General features: G+C 35.8%; 1 protein-coding gene across 2 annotated transcripts in view; it reads right to left on the reverse strand.

The window, feature by feature from the left end:
* The window catches only part of DSG3 (desmoglein 3), a 32,495-nt gene extending 18,677 nt beyond the window's left edge, over window positions 1–13,818 (reverse strand). The window contains exons 1-7 of one of the 2 annotated variants that reach the window (XM_066246791.1): window positions 13,589–13,818; window positions 5,386–5,421; window positions 4,757–4,885; window positions 3,746–3,901; window positions 3,160–3,304; window positions 1,096–1,262; window positions 109–237 (exon numbers count right to left, since the gene is read on the reverse strand). In XM_066246791.1, coding sequence (XP_066102888.1) covers window positions 109–237; window positions 1,096–1,262; window positions 3,160–3,304; window positions 3,746–3,901; window positions 4,757–4,885; window positions 5,386–5,421; window positions 13,589–13,636 — 810 coding nt within the window. In that variant the 5' untranslated portion in view covers window positions 13,637–13,818. The remainder of the gene's footprint in view (window positions 1–108; window positions 238–1,095; window positions 1,263–3,159; window positions 3,305–3,745; window positions 3,902–4,756; window positions 4,886–5,385; window positions 5,422–13,588) is intronic. The other variant, XM_066246790.1, reaches the window with a different exon arrangement.
* Between the last annotated feature and the right edge of the window lie 2,304 nt (window positions 13,819–16,122).

The raw sequence follows: 16,122 nt of genomic DNA on the forward strand, positions 1-16,122 counted from the left end.
TGCAGAGAACTTAAATAGAAGCCGGCAGCAAGCAGGCAAATGCTGAATTAAGGTGGCAAAGTATATAATAAAAAATATAAATTAGTCTTGAAGGAGTAAAGGGTGTACCTGAGAGTCTTTGAACACTGGGAAATTATCATTGACATCTTTCACTTTGATATTGCTTTCACATTGACTTGATAGTCCTTCTCCATCTCGGTCTGCACCACTCACAATCAGACGATAGCTGCTAATTTGCTAAATTTGAATAAAGAAAGGAAAATAATTCATCGATAGTGCCAAAAATATGAGTGACAACTACTTGCTTTCTAAGACTAAGGAGGAGAAAATATTCAAGTTTATGGTTTATTGGATCACATGCACGGTTTACTGTCCATCATAGAGGAGGTATGTGAGGCTTTGGATGGTTGGGTGGGTGGAAGTCTTTCAGGGGCTAGAACAGGTTTTCTTTTCTGTGAGCTTCTTAGGGCAAGAAAGTACACTTAGAACACAAATGGGCAATGATGGTGGGATGCTTATCTGAGGGAAGCCCACTGACAGAGCTTTCCTGTAGGTCTGTTCAGAAATCATTTATATATAAGTACCATGGAGTACGATGTGGTAGTGTATAATGACGGCAATGTGGTGATAGAATGGTGGAGAAAAGAGAGGAAGCAGATTCTTTAGTGTTCTGAAAGCAGGGGTTAAAATGAAAAGAAGTCAGAAGAAAAACATGTGACATCAGAGAAGGCTTTTTTACCAGATAGAAATTTCTCTCTTCATCTAGGAAATTTCCTTTCTTTCATCATATGAAGAAGTAGTCAGTTGGTCTTTGTCCATGTATGCCAATGCCTTCTTTTACTCTCCCACTTTAATGCCCATTAGTATACTGATACTTGTTTATTGAGGGTTCAATTGATTATGCAGGTGCCAGGCACATACTGCACCCCATAGCAATCACATTAGAACACAGACAATTTCCCTAGGTTGGCCCAATTGAGTACGGGGACCCTCTTTTTATTTATTTTTTTCATTCTCAGGTAAAGCAGAGTCCCCTCTTTTGGCTTTCTCGAATAAAACTTTTACCATGAAATACTCCCAAATGCCCTGCTTTACCTCTCGATCAAGAGTGTTGGTCAAAGTACGGATTTCCCCAGTGTGTCTGCTTAGGAGGAACATGGGTATGCCTGCAGGTTCCTGAGAGATGATTTTAAAGGCAACAAGAGAGTTCATGTGGTTTGGTTCATCTGCATCTGTGGCATTCAGTATCATCACCAGTGAGTCTAGGGATACAGAAATTCATGAAAGAATATGTAACCATTGATATTATATATTCAATATTCAACACAATTTCAAATGAATTTTGTTTTATAAAATGTTATCATTATATATGTGCTCAAAAATATTATATGAGATACCACCTCACCCCTGTTAGATTAGTTATTATCAACAAGACGGGTAATAGCAAATGTTGGAGAGGCTGTGGAGAAAAAGGAACCCTCATTCACTGTTGGTGAGACTGTAAAGTAGTACAACCATTATGGAGGAAAGTATGGTGGTTCCTCAAAAAACTGCAAATAGAACTACCTTATGACCCAGCAATCCCTCTACTGGGTATATACCCCAAAACCTCAGAAACATTGATATGTGAAGACACATGTAGCCCCATGTTCATTGCAGCACTGTTCACAGTGGCCAAGACATGGAAACAACCAAAAAGCCCTTCAATAGAAGACTGGATAAAGAAGATGTGGCACATATACACTATGGAATACTACTCAGCCATAAGAAATGATGACATCAGATCATTTACAGCAAAATGGTGGGATCTTGATAACATTATAAGGAGTGAAATAAGTAAATCAGAAAAAAACAAGAACTACATGATTCCATACATTGGTGGAACATAAAAATGAGACTAAGAGACATGGACAAGAGTGTGGGGGTTACCAGGGGTGGGGGGAGGGAGGATATGGGAGGGAGGGAGGGAGAGAGTTAGGGGGAGGGGGAGGGGCACAGAGAACTAGATAGAGGGTGGCGGAGGACAATCTGACTTTGGGCGAGGGGTACGCAACATAATTTAATGACAAAATAACCTAGACATGTTTTCTTTGAATATATGTACCCTGATTTATTAATGTCATCCCATTACCATTAATAAAAATTTATTTAAAAAAATATTATATGTCACTTCATATCTGCCTTAATCAGGTAGAATTGTACTACCTTCCATAATAATTCTCCAGTTTTTTTAAGTCTTGGCTGTGTTGGGATTGAGAGTATTTTCTGTCTTTATTTCTATTCTTTATGGATGACCTTATAATTCTCCCTTTTCCCCAAATTATTCAAGTAATGCGAGTGTGTCTCTGTCTCTTATAACCTAAGAAAAAGCCCTGCTATATCCTTAGAAAGGATGCTTTCTAAGGCCTCCTCTTTAACTTTGCAACTGCTGAGGACTCATGTAACTTGTATATATAGAATAAGATACTACTGACCTCATAACAGAGCCCCACCTTGAAATAAAATGGCAGTGAATAATTAGCTCAACTAAAAATACTAGAAAGAAGATTCAGCCTGACCAGGCAGTGGCACAGTAGATAGAGCACTGGACTGGGATGCGGAGGACCCAGGTTCGAAACCCCGAGGTTGCCAGCTTGAGCGCAGGCTCATCCAGCTTGAGCGTGGGCTCACCAGCTTGAGGGTGACCTCACCAGCTTGAGAGTGGACTCACCAGCTTGAGTACAGGGTTGCTGGCTTGAGAATGGGATTATAGACGTGACCCCATGGTCACTAGCTAAAGCCCAAAGGTCACTGGCTTGAAACCCAAGGTTACTGGCTTGAGCCCAAGGTCACTGGCTTGAGCAAGGGTTCACTCGCTCTGCTGTAGCCCCCACCATCAAGGCACATATGAGAAAGCAATCAATGAACAACTAATGTGCCACAATGAAGAACTGATATTTCTCATTGCTCTCTCTTTCTATCTGTCTGTCCCTATCTGTCCCTCTCTCTGTCTCTGTCACACACACACAAACATAAGAAGATTCAGGTTATCATGATGAGTCTTTCTGGAATACTGATGAAACTAAGTATAAATTAGCTTATAAAAATGATGTACTATAGTAATAGTTGTATTTGGATATTTTTTAAATTAGCTGTGATAGGTACTGCAAAAAGACTTACTTGTAGGACTATTTTCTTCAATTTCACCCATGAATATACTGTGTGAAAATACTGGAGGGTTGTCATTGATATCTAAGATTTTGACCGTTAATATAAGTGGTTTCTCTACATCTTGTCCTTGGGCATTTAGAGCATGACATGTGATCTAGAAAAAAAAAGAAAAATGTTAATGCTCACTCAACAAATTTAATTTGCACACTATGGGCCTGTCCTGGCATGTATAGAACTGTTGTGCAAAGGAGAAAAATATTTCCTGGAGGAGTAGAAAAAAATAGGGGAAAGTGCCCACTGTGGGCAGACCCACAGGGCTAGCTGCCCCTTCCTCCAGGCTGATACTGACTCATGGCAGGGTGAAGCTCTTGACATGCTGCATGCTCAACTTTAGCACTCACTCGTGGACCTGCTGGTGTACTTCTGCAGGGGCATGACCATAAGTGGAGGCTCTTTGTTGAGGGACTAATATTGTTAATTGTTGGTGGATTGATTTATGCACTGTTCTCTCCTCTAACCAGTAGAAGAGTATTATCTTCTGAAGCCAAGGTTCATGAGAGGGAAAAGGGTGCCTAATGTTGAAGACGCTACTTACATGGAAATTTGGGGTTTTCTCACGATCAACAATGGCTGTTATGTTAATTTCTCCAGTATTTTGGTCAACACGAAAGATTCCCAAAGGAGGCCGATCAATTCCAATTCCAGAAATTCGGTAGATAATTTTCTGATTTACTTGGCAATCTGAACTAATCTGCAGCCAAAAATACCCAGAATATTAAGGTGATTATCACTCAGACCTTTTTGTTCCCCCTTCCCCCTCTACCTCTATAGTTTTAAGTCACTTGTTCATTTTATTCACTCTTTTGACATTGTGCTGTTTGCCATGATAGATACTAGAAATATGGCATAGATTCCAACTGTTGCTTCTGTTGACTGGCATGAACCAATATTCATTACTCATTTTGGCTTTAGAATATTTTCTAGATTTTAGCCACCATGGTGAGGTTAAAAGGGTAAAAGTCAAAGACACTTAATATTGACAAGGGTTCTTCTGAATGCTCCCTTCCTTAATACAACATTAAAAAAGACATTTATTTCAATGTAAATAGGGACAGCTAGAGAGAAAAAAAAGGGAAAAGGATTGTATAGTAAGAGTTAAAAATATGTATTAAAATGTATTGCATTTTATTATAATTTTAAGTTTTTGAATATGAAAAATATTTAAATATATATAAATTTAGAATAGTATAATGAACCCAATGTATTTTATCACCCAAATCCAACAATGAAGAATACATAATCAATCTAATGTTGACTCCTAACCATTTTTCTAATTGTCTTAGCCATATCCTATATTTTTTTCTATTGCTAGGATCTGTATCTAAATAAGACTTATCCCTTGAAATTGGTCAGGGGCCATGGTTCCTTCATCTTCCTCTATCTCTATTATTATTATTATTACTGCTGATTTTTTGGTTGTAAATATCACGTTACTTGTTCTGTGGACTTCTCAGTCTGCATTTTGTTAATTGGAATTATATTATTTTAATTTATATTTAATACATTTATTCTAAAAACTCACACTGCCACTGCTCATTAGACTTACTTTGGCAATTGGATTTCTTTTTGAGTTATCTTCTTCTTCTCTGCAGGGTCTTGCAAATTTCACCCATTCACGTTTATATCTTCTTTTGGCTTGTACTGCTATTCCATTTTCTCCATGTTGTCCTTTTGTCTTATGTAAAAAGGGATGCATTTTATTATGCACATTGTTGGACACTTTTGCTTTGAGAGTTAATTATAGACACATAGGGTGAGGAGCCTCCTGTATTTCAAGATATCTAAGACTTGTTAGGTGTCTAAGTTGCTTTATTTTGTTAAAGAAAAGAAATTAATAACTAAAACAATTACAAAGCTATGTGATTTTTATCATAGCATTTAATTATATATTTTTATTTTTCTTATATATTCCACAACATCTAACTATTTTGGGCACATAGACACTGACTAATTAGAACCTGTTGATTTAAGATAAGAGAATACATGAGATAAATTACACTAATAACATTTATGTATTGCAGATATTCAAATATTATTGGGTTAGTTGTTAGAATTTTAACTTATTTTCATAATAAAATTGTTAATTTAAAACACATAATATTTATTTTCCTGAACACAATTTTAATTTTTTAATGAAACTATTATTTTAATCACAAAAAAGTTTTCATACTTTACCTCTATTCTCAATTCTCCATGAACCAATAAGACCACCTGTAGACATTTAAATAAAGTCAAATTAAATGTGAATTTTTCTAGTAAATACTAATTACATAAGATAACAATTGTGATATTTACATTTGTCTTTTCAGATAATAGTTTGTTTTTATTTCAAAAAAGTAGATTTTGGAAAAACAGTGTTCAGTAGATAAAATCTTCCCAGGGAAAAGAAAATGCTCTCAATATAAACAAGATCTTCCACTTTAATCTGACTACAGAATTTTAAAGATATACAGAAGAATCTATTAGGTTTTGAAAATCTCTTATTAACAGCTGGTTGTAGCAACCAGGCATTTCAAATCTGGCTGTCCTAAATACTTCTCAGGAGCTATAGAAATTATTGCTTTGGCAGACTATGGCAGTCATTGTTATAAACTTCAGCAAGTTCCATAGGCAATTACTAAAAACCGTGACCTACCCAACTGACTTGTACAAAGGCAGTCTTGTATGAGTTAGCTGCAGGTTAAGGCATCTTTTTAGTTGTTCAAGAGTGGACCTAATGGAATGGAACTAGTCTGGTTTAGAGAATGGAACATTAAAGATGGGCCTTTGCTATTCCAAACACAAGTACTGTTTACTGTAGGACATGGATCTATTCATCTCTGCCTTAGTCAATTTAAATATTAAGCTTAATTTTCTTACTTATCTGAAACATTAAATGAAGATAAAATGGGAAGGCAGGCAGGCTAGGGTCTTTACTTTCTCAAGAGCATATGGGACCTTCATCTTTGTCATTTTCTATCGTGTTTTCTGCTGGGAGTACATTTTTCTTTCTCCTTCACCCACTTAAATATTACTCATCCTTTAAGATCAATTCAAGTTCCAGCAAAGTCCATGATGTTTCCTTTTCTAAGTGTATACAGCACCTGTTTGAACCATGCAATTTAGTCCATAATGGTTTGCCATAATTTATTACTTATTATTCTATGTGCATTATGGTGCTAAGCCAAATACATTGTAAATTTTCCACATCAGAGCTTCTCTTCTATATTATTGTTTTTTTGAAACCCTTACAATTTCTGTCCCTCAGCAGATATTTCACTACTATTTGCTGATCCACTGATCACCTGGTCTGAAGAAAATCTGCTAGGCAAAAGATTATGAAAATCAATAAGAAAAATATCAAAGTAATAGTAGCATGTGTTTAGTGTGGTTTTGTATCTATTACTATTCATAGAGCTTTATGTTTATTATCTCACTTAATACTTAGAGCAGCAATCGGAAGTGAGTTCTATTGTAATATCCCCGTATTATGGATAAAGAAATGAAAACATGAGAGAATGAGTACTTTGCCCCAGCTAACCAGCTAACAGACCCAGTAGAGCCAGAATTGAACCTTGGCAATCTGACTCCAAACAAAGTGTGTATGTACATCACCACTACGTTGGATTCTAACCAAAGTAGGCATAAATAAATAAATACCCCCCCCCCCAAATCTAGTGACAGAAAGATTTAAATAGTTTGATTTTATTCCTGGCAAAGGCTGGGGTTTACTCCTGAACAATGTAGATTTATTACAGTGTTTATTTTGAAAGATTAGAATAAAGAGGCAAGTCCAACTCCGAGCCAAAGGAGAACTACATCAGACATAGGATGCCAGGATCTTTCCATTTTAAGGATTTCACCAAAATCTTTATTTCCAAGGGTGTGTGTTCAAATTGTCATAAAACAGAACCATTCCATATTGTTATAACAGGTCTCAACATGACTTTGTAGCTCTACTGCTGTTTATTAAACACTGTCATGAGTTACATGGGAGAGAAGACCAGAGCAATGCTGTAATTGCACTACTCCTTTCTCGGGGGAGGGATAGGCCAGGCATGCTCCCCTTTACAGGAAAACTGTGAAGAGTCATCCAGAAAATATGAGTCGTGTTTGTACTAGCCCTGCAGAGAATTGTTCTCCTAATAGACACTGCAATGAAGTACAATGTCTGTTTTCCTGGGAAGCATAGGAAGGACAAGCCCTGAACTAAGGAGAATAAGCCTTGCAGAGAATTTTTTCTTGCTTGTTCAATCTTTACATAGAATGGAAGTCCTTAGAGAAGTTTTTTAGTCTAAACCTTTACTATTTCTCATCCTCTCTTTGAAAATCAAAAATTTCCCCTAATTTTAAGAAGTATTGTGAAAACTGTGATTATTTTTGCTCTTCTAGGGATATAGGGTAGTTAATAAGAAACACTTCTAAATCTTAAAGTGCTCTTTAGACATTAAAAAATATAATTTTAGCCTTATATTATTTAGAATAGTGTTTTTAAAAAACAATTATTTTAGGTAATACTTATCTATGGCTACTTAATTATTTTAGTTAATTTGCTAATATAGTTATTTTCAACATTTAATAACTATTTCAATAGTTGCTGACAATATAAATTGGCTAAGGTGTCTCTCTTGGTGGTCTGGATTGAAAATACCAATGTGGAGAAACCACTTGTTATATTGGGAATTCCTACATTTTTCTTTCTTCCTCTCATTTTGTGGTTATTTTGATAATTTTAATTATGTGATTTTTAAAGCACTGATATGCCATAAATACCTTGATATATGTAGATAAGAATTAGAAATATTTTATTAAGATTTTCAGATTATTAATAAAATAGCATATGAAATAAGCTGATTTGATATCCACATGCCCTAATGGCTAATTAAAATGCATATAATAATATCATAAAGGTTTGTACTGACTATGGTAGATACAAATAAATAAATTTTGAGAATATGGTTGACTAGATTACTAAGGTCCACTTTAATAACAACTGCTACTTTATTTAGTTTTGCTATAATATTGTTTGTATACATAGTATTTCAAGCTTTAGAAGGGGAGGAATAGACAGTGAACTATGCATTAGATTCATGGAGTCGGTCCCAGCTGGTCTAGGGCATAGTAACTCTTCTCATCTCTAGAATGGGTATATGAGATGATCTCCCCTCATCACCACTCTGGGAAATTTAAAGAATGAATTAGGTAATTTAAAGAAATCATTCCAATTTTTAAACATGATTTTGTATTATTTTTGGGAAAAAGTTATGTGATATATACATAGGTTGGTGATGTCATTTTTATAATTGGTTAGATGCAGTAATTATTAATATGTCAGGTCATAGAGGTCATTCAATGTATGTTTCATAAATAGATTACATTCAGAAGAAATGAATGATTTATCTTTTATGATATCTATCTATCTATCTATCCTTTTAAAAATTAAAATGCAACCCCCACAAATTCTAATTTCCTTGAAAATTCTTATTTAATTTAGGGGAATTCAATTTTAGTAACTGATTTTCAGAATATACTCAATTAATTAGAAAGTTAAATCTGTGTCATAATATAAATATTAATAGAAACAAATGCCCATGGATATTTGCAAACGTTCATTTTAAATGCTGTATAAGTTGCAGTGAAATATAGGAATACAAGATTGGACACTGGATCCTGAGTCCTCCCTGTAGTAAATTCCAGTCTGATGAGGGACCAACTCCATAACTTGGAAACAATACTTAATCTTTCAGTTTTCTCATCTATAAAATAGGGATAATAAGTCTACTTTTTTTAATAGGTTTCTTGTGATGATTAAATGAATTAAGAGGTATAAAGTGCATAGTGAAGTCCCAGCCCACAGTCTGTGCTTAATAAGCATTATCTGTTCTGTCACCAAACTTAAAAAGGGCATAAAAGATCCACTTTGACACGGAGTGACCTCTTATCATTACTATTCCCTGGAAGCAAGTAAGAGCTTTCTCTTTTCTGAGCATCAGTGAGAGACAAGAACCAGCTCTCCTCTGTGCAATTGTGCCATTTGTTCCTTACACAACTCCAGGGGGAACTGTTCACATTGTATTTTATGTAAATGCACCTCCTGGAATTGTGCGGTGTACAGCCTGGCCAACTGCGTAGTCGCTATGCAAAAAAAATGCGCATATTCAATTACTCATGATATTTTTATAGATATTACCTATTGCCTGTATACTTTTCTTGTGATGAACTTCTCAAAGCAAGCCCTCTCCTTAGGCTATCAGACTGACTCTTAATAGGAAAGGAAAAACCAAAGGCTAGAGGTTTATGAGAAGCCTAATGGATACTAAGTGTTCTGGTTCCAAATGAAAACCAGTTCCAGATACTAGGCAAGAGGGAGTGGTAATTGGTGGAAGAAATTATATCTTTCCTTACTTCTGCTCAAGTCAGGCAGGGCTGGCCAGAGTTGGATGGCAAGGTTATTCTGATTTTGGCTCTTAACTTGGAGAAAGGATCAAGAGGAAACTGATTTTAATACATTGATTAGCATTGGAAATCAGATTGTTTCAGCAATCAAGAGAGGGAAAGATATCTGTTAAAAAAGTGGGCCAGTTGGCCTACAATTTCATTTTTGGATATTGTGTAGAAGAAAGTGGTTAAAGTTAGTTTCACTGTATTTAGAACAGATTCTCTCAGAACTTGATATTAAACTACTTCTCTTTCTTTTTCTTGTCAGTCCTACCACTACTGACTTTAAAAAGTGCTTTGGAAATATTTGGATTTCAGACATATCTATTAGTTCTGTAATGAGTAAATTTTTTATATAATATAGAAACATCAAATTAAAAAGTTTATTGTCCAGATGGTAATAGGAGTGTTATACGACAAATTGTTTTTATATTTTGTGGACAATGAAACACTAAACAGTGTGTCCTTTGAAGACCAAGATTCATTTCAAAAGGTTAACTCTCTGAAGACGAGCATTTTTCAATCACAAATCCTTTCCCCCAAACCATATTTTGTATTGTGCAAAATGGATCAAACAAGAACAGGAAACTGTTAAATAAATAGTAAGGCAGAATATTAAGATATTATCAAGAATGATCTTAATTCCAAAACATTACAATGGTAGGTATTACAGTCTAGATAGCACTTTATGTTTTCCAAAGCACTTTTTTACAAACATCACTGTTTCATTATCACTATGGCCATTAATGTAGGCAGGGGGCTATGATTATTTGCCTCTCTAGGCAACCCTTGTGTGGTCATAGGATGGTAGAATTAGTTCAAAACCTCCAAACAGGTCTTCTAACTTTCAGACCGCACCCTTCAACAACAAAAGATATACACTCCCAGTAGACAATGCTTTTAAAAACATTGCTCTTTTTTCCCCATCACCACACTATTTCAAAACTCTGGGTGGTTCCCCACTTCTGAAAGGAGTCCATTAGCCTTCACAGAATGCGCTTTTCAATGTGACCCTCATCTGCTTTTTCAACTCATGTCCAGATTCCCCAATGCAAACTCTCATTCTGGCTAGACCAGTCTGTTCATTGCTCCTAGGCAAATGTCATAATTGTACCTGTTTTTGCTCACTTTGGTTCGACAAGAGAAGGAATCTCCCTTTGGCGTGTCTATACTTACCAAATCTTCCCTAGTCCGTGGAGCCTCTTTTGCCTGCCTCACTCCTGACTGGCCCTGCCTTCCACTAATACCATTAATCATAGACCAACATTATCCAGTAGAAGTACAATGAGAAACACATGTATAATTTGATATTTTCTAACTCATATTTAAAATATTTAAAAGAATAAAATTAATTTTAACACACATCTTATCTAATCCAAAATACTATGATTTTAATATGTAAGCAATATAAAAATTATTAATGATATATTTTCCATTCTTTTTTTTTTTAAAGTCCTCAAAGTCTGATGCATGTTTCACACTTAACAGTACATCTCCACTCAGACCATTCTTACTTCAAGTGATGAATAGCCCCATGTGGCTTGTGGCTACCGTTCTGGACAGAGCAGGTCTAGACCACTCAGTTTAACAATTATGTATAAAGTTGTATTGTCATTTAAGTAGCTTGTGTATATGTGTATAATTTTCTTGAGGGGAAGAAAATGTTTTAACTTTTCATAAGTTCCTTCATGATTAGCATTACGGAGACACTGTGTATGTGTGTGTGCATGGGAAGTTATAGAGAGACCTTACTTAATTATTCATTTATGCATTCTTGAGAAAATTGAGTGTCCACTGTAAGAAGATATTATAGTAGACATTGGGGATACAAAAAGTGAATGAAATAGCCCTCAGGATAAGGATCTCACAGTCACGTAGAACCAGAGGGATAATTAGAGTGATATACTTCAAAGCAGGGAAAGAGCTCCCCTAAGCTTGTGGGGATCCAATTTTATGTCCTTATGACAACACTCTTCCAATATCCACTGCCTCTTAGCTTCCCAACTTGGTCATTAGCTTGGACATAGGGGTTATTAGGCACCTGTGGTTTAGTCTAGAAAAGACCATTTGGAAAGGTGGGAAGTCAAACTACTGACACATTTCTCTTTACAATATTCTTTGGTCAAATAAATACTTAGATAACCAAAACAATTATAGTTAACCCTTGAACAACATGGGTCAATTTAGATGTGATTTTTTTTCAATAAATACTGTAAATGTATTTTCTCTTCCTTATGATTTTCTTAATAACATTTTCTTTTCTCTAGCTTTATTGTAAAAATTTAATAATAACATATATAACATGCAGAATGTGTGTTAATTGACTGTTTATATTATTGGTAAGTGTTCCAGTCAAAAGTAGGCTATTAGTAGTCAAATTTTTGAGGAGTCAAGTCATACAAGGATTCTTGACTGGGTAGGGGTTAGTGGCCCGAACCCGTTACCATGTTGTTCAACACTCAACTCTAGTTACATTGTCGTAATAGAAACAGACTCTAACAGAAAGTATAATACCAACTTCTGCTTGAACATCATCATGAGAGGGAAGGCGGGGAACTCTCTGGCTCACAATGATGCCTATTCTAATTTTAGATACCTTTAAATTTTAGAAAGTTCTTTCTTGAGATCTATCTCCCTGTCACTTCTTAAAGTTCAGTTATCTTAATTTTATAAGGAGGTGAGGGAAATGGATGCCTAGGCTAATGCAGTTTATTATTGATAAAGTGAGGAATTAGGATTAGGAATTTTTTTACTTTATAAAATTTCTATTTATTTTTTTAACTGAGAGGAGGGGAGATAGAGAGACAGACTCTACATGTGCCCTGACTGGGAGCCACATGGCTAACCCTGTCTGGGCCGATGCTCTGCCCATCTGGGGCCATGCTTGCAACCGAGCTATTTTTAGCACCTGAGGTGGAGGCTCCACAGAGTCATCCTCAGCGCCTAGGGCCAACGTTCTCAAACCAATTGAGCCATGGCTGCAGGAGGGGGAGAGAGAGAGAGAGAGAGAGAGAGAGAGAGAGAAAGAGATAGCAAGAAGGAGAAGGGAGGAGTGGAGAAGCATATGGTTGGTTCTTCCATGTGCCCTGACTGAAAATTGTATGCGGGACTTCCAAGTGCCAGGTCGATACTCTACCACTGAGCCAATCAGCCAGGCAGTAGGAATGTTTTTTAATATGCACTTATATTTTACAATTTTTGATATCTTCACATAACTGATAATATTGTGACATATTTTTTCTCTCTAAAATAAGACCATTAAGGAACAAACTAGTCTGTAACATAGGCTAATGCTGTGCTCTCCAGATTCCGCTTCTCTTCTAGATAAATAAGAGTACCACCCAACAGAAGTCTTACTCTCTCAGAAAAGTGTCTCATAAAATGTTGCATGTATTTCCCCCCCAAAGGCTGGATATGTTTGCACATAATAACTAAACATAAACACTGTTTTTTAATAACCCTCTCAATTTCTCTAGAGTCAAACACTGCTTTGATTTTAATTCAACGGTCCTTGACTATTTTACAAACATGTCAGGTTTCAAGACCAGGCATGTATAATTCTGAGCCATAGCTTAACAGGTATGTAACCTTGGAAAAGAGACCTGGTTCTCTTTTATGTGTTTTAGCTTGTGTATTAAAAAGATGAATAAAAACATTACTTTGAAGAAAGTGAAGGTGTGGTGAAAAATAGATCTGCAATCAGGGTTATCTGATTCATTAACTAATGAAATGTTAAATGGTTGCTTTCAAATTCATTTCTTTTGGTTTATTTTTCTATATAAAATACATTAAAACAACAGAAGGAAGAAATTGGTAATCGTTACAATCGCATTTTAAAAGGTTTGTTTCTACTGTACTCTCTTAGACTTTGTAATAGGGATTCAGCATTCAAATATGATACGCTCTAACAGGAAGGAAAAAGGGCAAGTTTGCGATTGTTAGAAGAAAAAGTAGAACTTACCATTAAAATGGCCAGAGCCCCCGTGATTCTGAAAAGAAACCAAGCCATTGTCTCCGAGTCTCTTGCTGAGCAAATCCCAGGGAGCTGCCGCTTCAGCCCTCTTGCCCGTCTGCATCGGTCTCTGCTGTCTTCAGGAGTGCACTGATGGCCTGTAAGGAGGTTCCTCCCCACCCCAACCCAAGGATTGGTCTCACCAGAAACGCTTGAATCACTTTTGCTCCCAGGTAAAAACTAGACACACCTCAATTCCTAAAGCAATGAAATCCTTTGTTAAAAGCTGAAAGGAGAGTTCACAGGCTAAAGACAACGTTTAATGGGAAGGTACTAGGTGAATAATAAATTAATCATGGTATGGCAGAGCGAAAGCTAATCCTGACTACACTGAAAAAAAAAAAATCCAGTTGGCTTCTCCTCAGGGTTTCAATTAAAACTGAGAAGCAAAACAAAACACAAAATTCCCCAAAACCTAACTTGTGGAAGAGCATTTATTTTTACCCTGTGTATACGTGGATAGGTCTAAAGTTAAACAAAACATAGGTTAAGTACTAATACATTTTTTTGGAAGTAAATAGAAATCTGAAGAAGAAAACCACCACATCAAGCAACTATTAATGGCAGGTTTTGAACAAAAACATCAAAATAAAATTGGGGTAAACAGTTATATGGTGCCTTGGGTATTTTTGAACTACATAAACAATGCATTGCCAAATCAGATCTCTGATAGTAATCAGATGGCATCTCTCCTGTTGTATTTCATTTAATTTGTAAGTTTTAAAAAAAGGTAGGTTGCCTAGTTAAAGTAGGTTATCTTTGTGCACTTGAATTACTCAAGACGTTTCCCAGGAACAGACAACCCGCTCTCTGCTGCGTACTTGTGCACTTCTAAACATTCGGACTCCGACCCAACTCAGGGGATAGAGAAAACTATTAAAACTAGTTCACTTGTGATGCTAGAATTAAACACAGTTTTAAATGTTCCAGAATGTTTAAAGAAAATTTTTGTGAAAGAGCAATTTTATCTCTGAAAGTGTTTATGCATCAGATTTTGGAAGCTTTTTAAGTTTCAGATGAAACATTTAATTGCAATATTTTAGGCAGAAAGTATTTCATAGTCCAGTAGTTGGAAAAGAACATCGTTGTAAACAAAATCTAATGGTTTTTTTTTCTTGTGTGTATGTGTATGTGTGTGTTTTTTAAAATTATAGTAAAATATTCATAACAACCTTTACTATTTTAACTGTTTTTAGGTGTACAGCTGAGTGGCATGAAGTACATAAACATTGTTGTGCAACCATCACCATCACCTGTCTCCAGAAAAATCTTTTTTTTTGTAATAAGGTTTTTGTAAATAAACTTTCATCAGAAGACAGGCCCACATGTTTATCTATTGTATTGTGAATGTCTGCTTTTGTGGTACAGGGTGACTTGAGCAGAGCTGACTAGTTGGACAGAGACTATATGGTCACAAAGTCAAAAATATTTACTAATTTATAGAAAATGTTTGCTGACCCCTGGTTGACACCGTATACCTTAATGTTGTCTGACAATCTGATGGGTGTTGACTCCTACAGAGAAATCATTAACAAATATTTTAAATCTGCTTTCACTTGAGAAAAAATTTTCTAAAGATCCAGGCTTATTTTTTTTTAAGTTCCCTCTAAATTTCATAATGCACGTTTTATGCACTTTTTGATTGGAGTCAAAAAGTGAACAACTACTGAATCCTTTCCAACACGGAAAGACTGAAATGTAGGGAGAAGTCTTTTCTGAATTAGGACATGGTCTCTCTGTGACTGGACTAATTAACAAATAGGAGAGGATAGAAGCTGGCTGAGCATTATTAAATTAATTAATTAATTAATTATTTTTTTACAGAGACAGTGAGTCAGAGAGAGGGATAGACAGGGACAGACAGACAGGAATGGAGAGAGATGAGAAGTATCAATCATTAGTTTTTCGTTGCGCGTTGTAATACCTTAGTTGTTCATTGATTGCTTTCTCATATGTGCCTTGACCACGGGCCTTCAGCAGACTGAGTAACCCCTTGCTGGAGCCAGTGACCTTGGGTTCAAGCTGGTGGGCTTTTGCTCAAACCAGATGAGCCTGCGCTCAAGCTGGTGACCTTGGGGTCTCGAACCTGGGTCCTCTGCATCCCAGTTCGATGCTCTATCCACTGCACCACCACCTGGTCAGGCAGCATTATTAGATTTATTAATGACTTATAGAATGCAGAATTCAGTGATCACAACGTTAGTTACTGTCTGAATTAATGCTTGAATTTGTTTAACAGTGGTGAGGGTTTTGGGTTAAATGTTTATATATTGGTACTTTTTTTTCTTAAAGCATAATGAGGGGAAATACATATGTCTAGGCAAAGGCTAGAAGATACCACCATAATATACTAGAACTTAGTTTTTGAATGAAGCAATTATAGATTTACTTAATTTATTTTCTTCATTATGCCTGTATGTATTTTATGATTTTTTTTTTTTTTGGTAATGAGAATGTATTACCAAAATTAGAAAAGAAAGTTA

Source organism: Saccopteryx bilineata, chromosome 11 (genome assembly GCF_036850765.1).
Source record: "Saccopteryx bilineata isolate mSacBil1 chromosome 11, mSacBil1_pri_phased_curated, whole genome shotgun sequence".
NCBI classification, from domain to species: Eukaryota; Metazoa; Chordata; class Mammalia; order Chiroptera; family Emballonuridae; genus Saccopteryx; species Saccopteryx bilineata.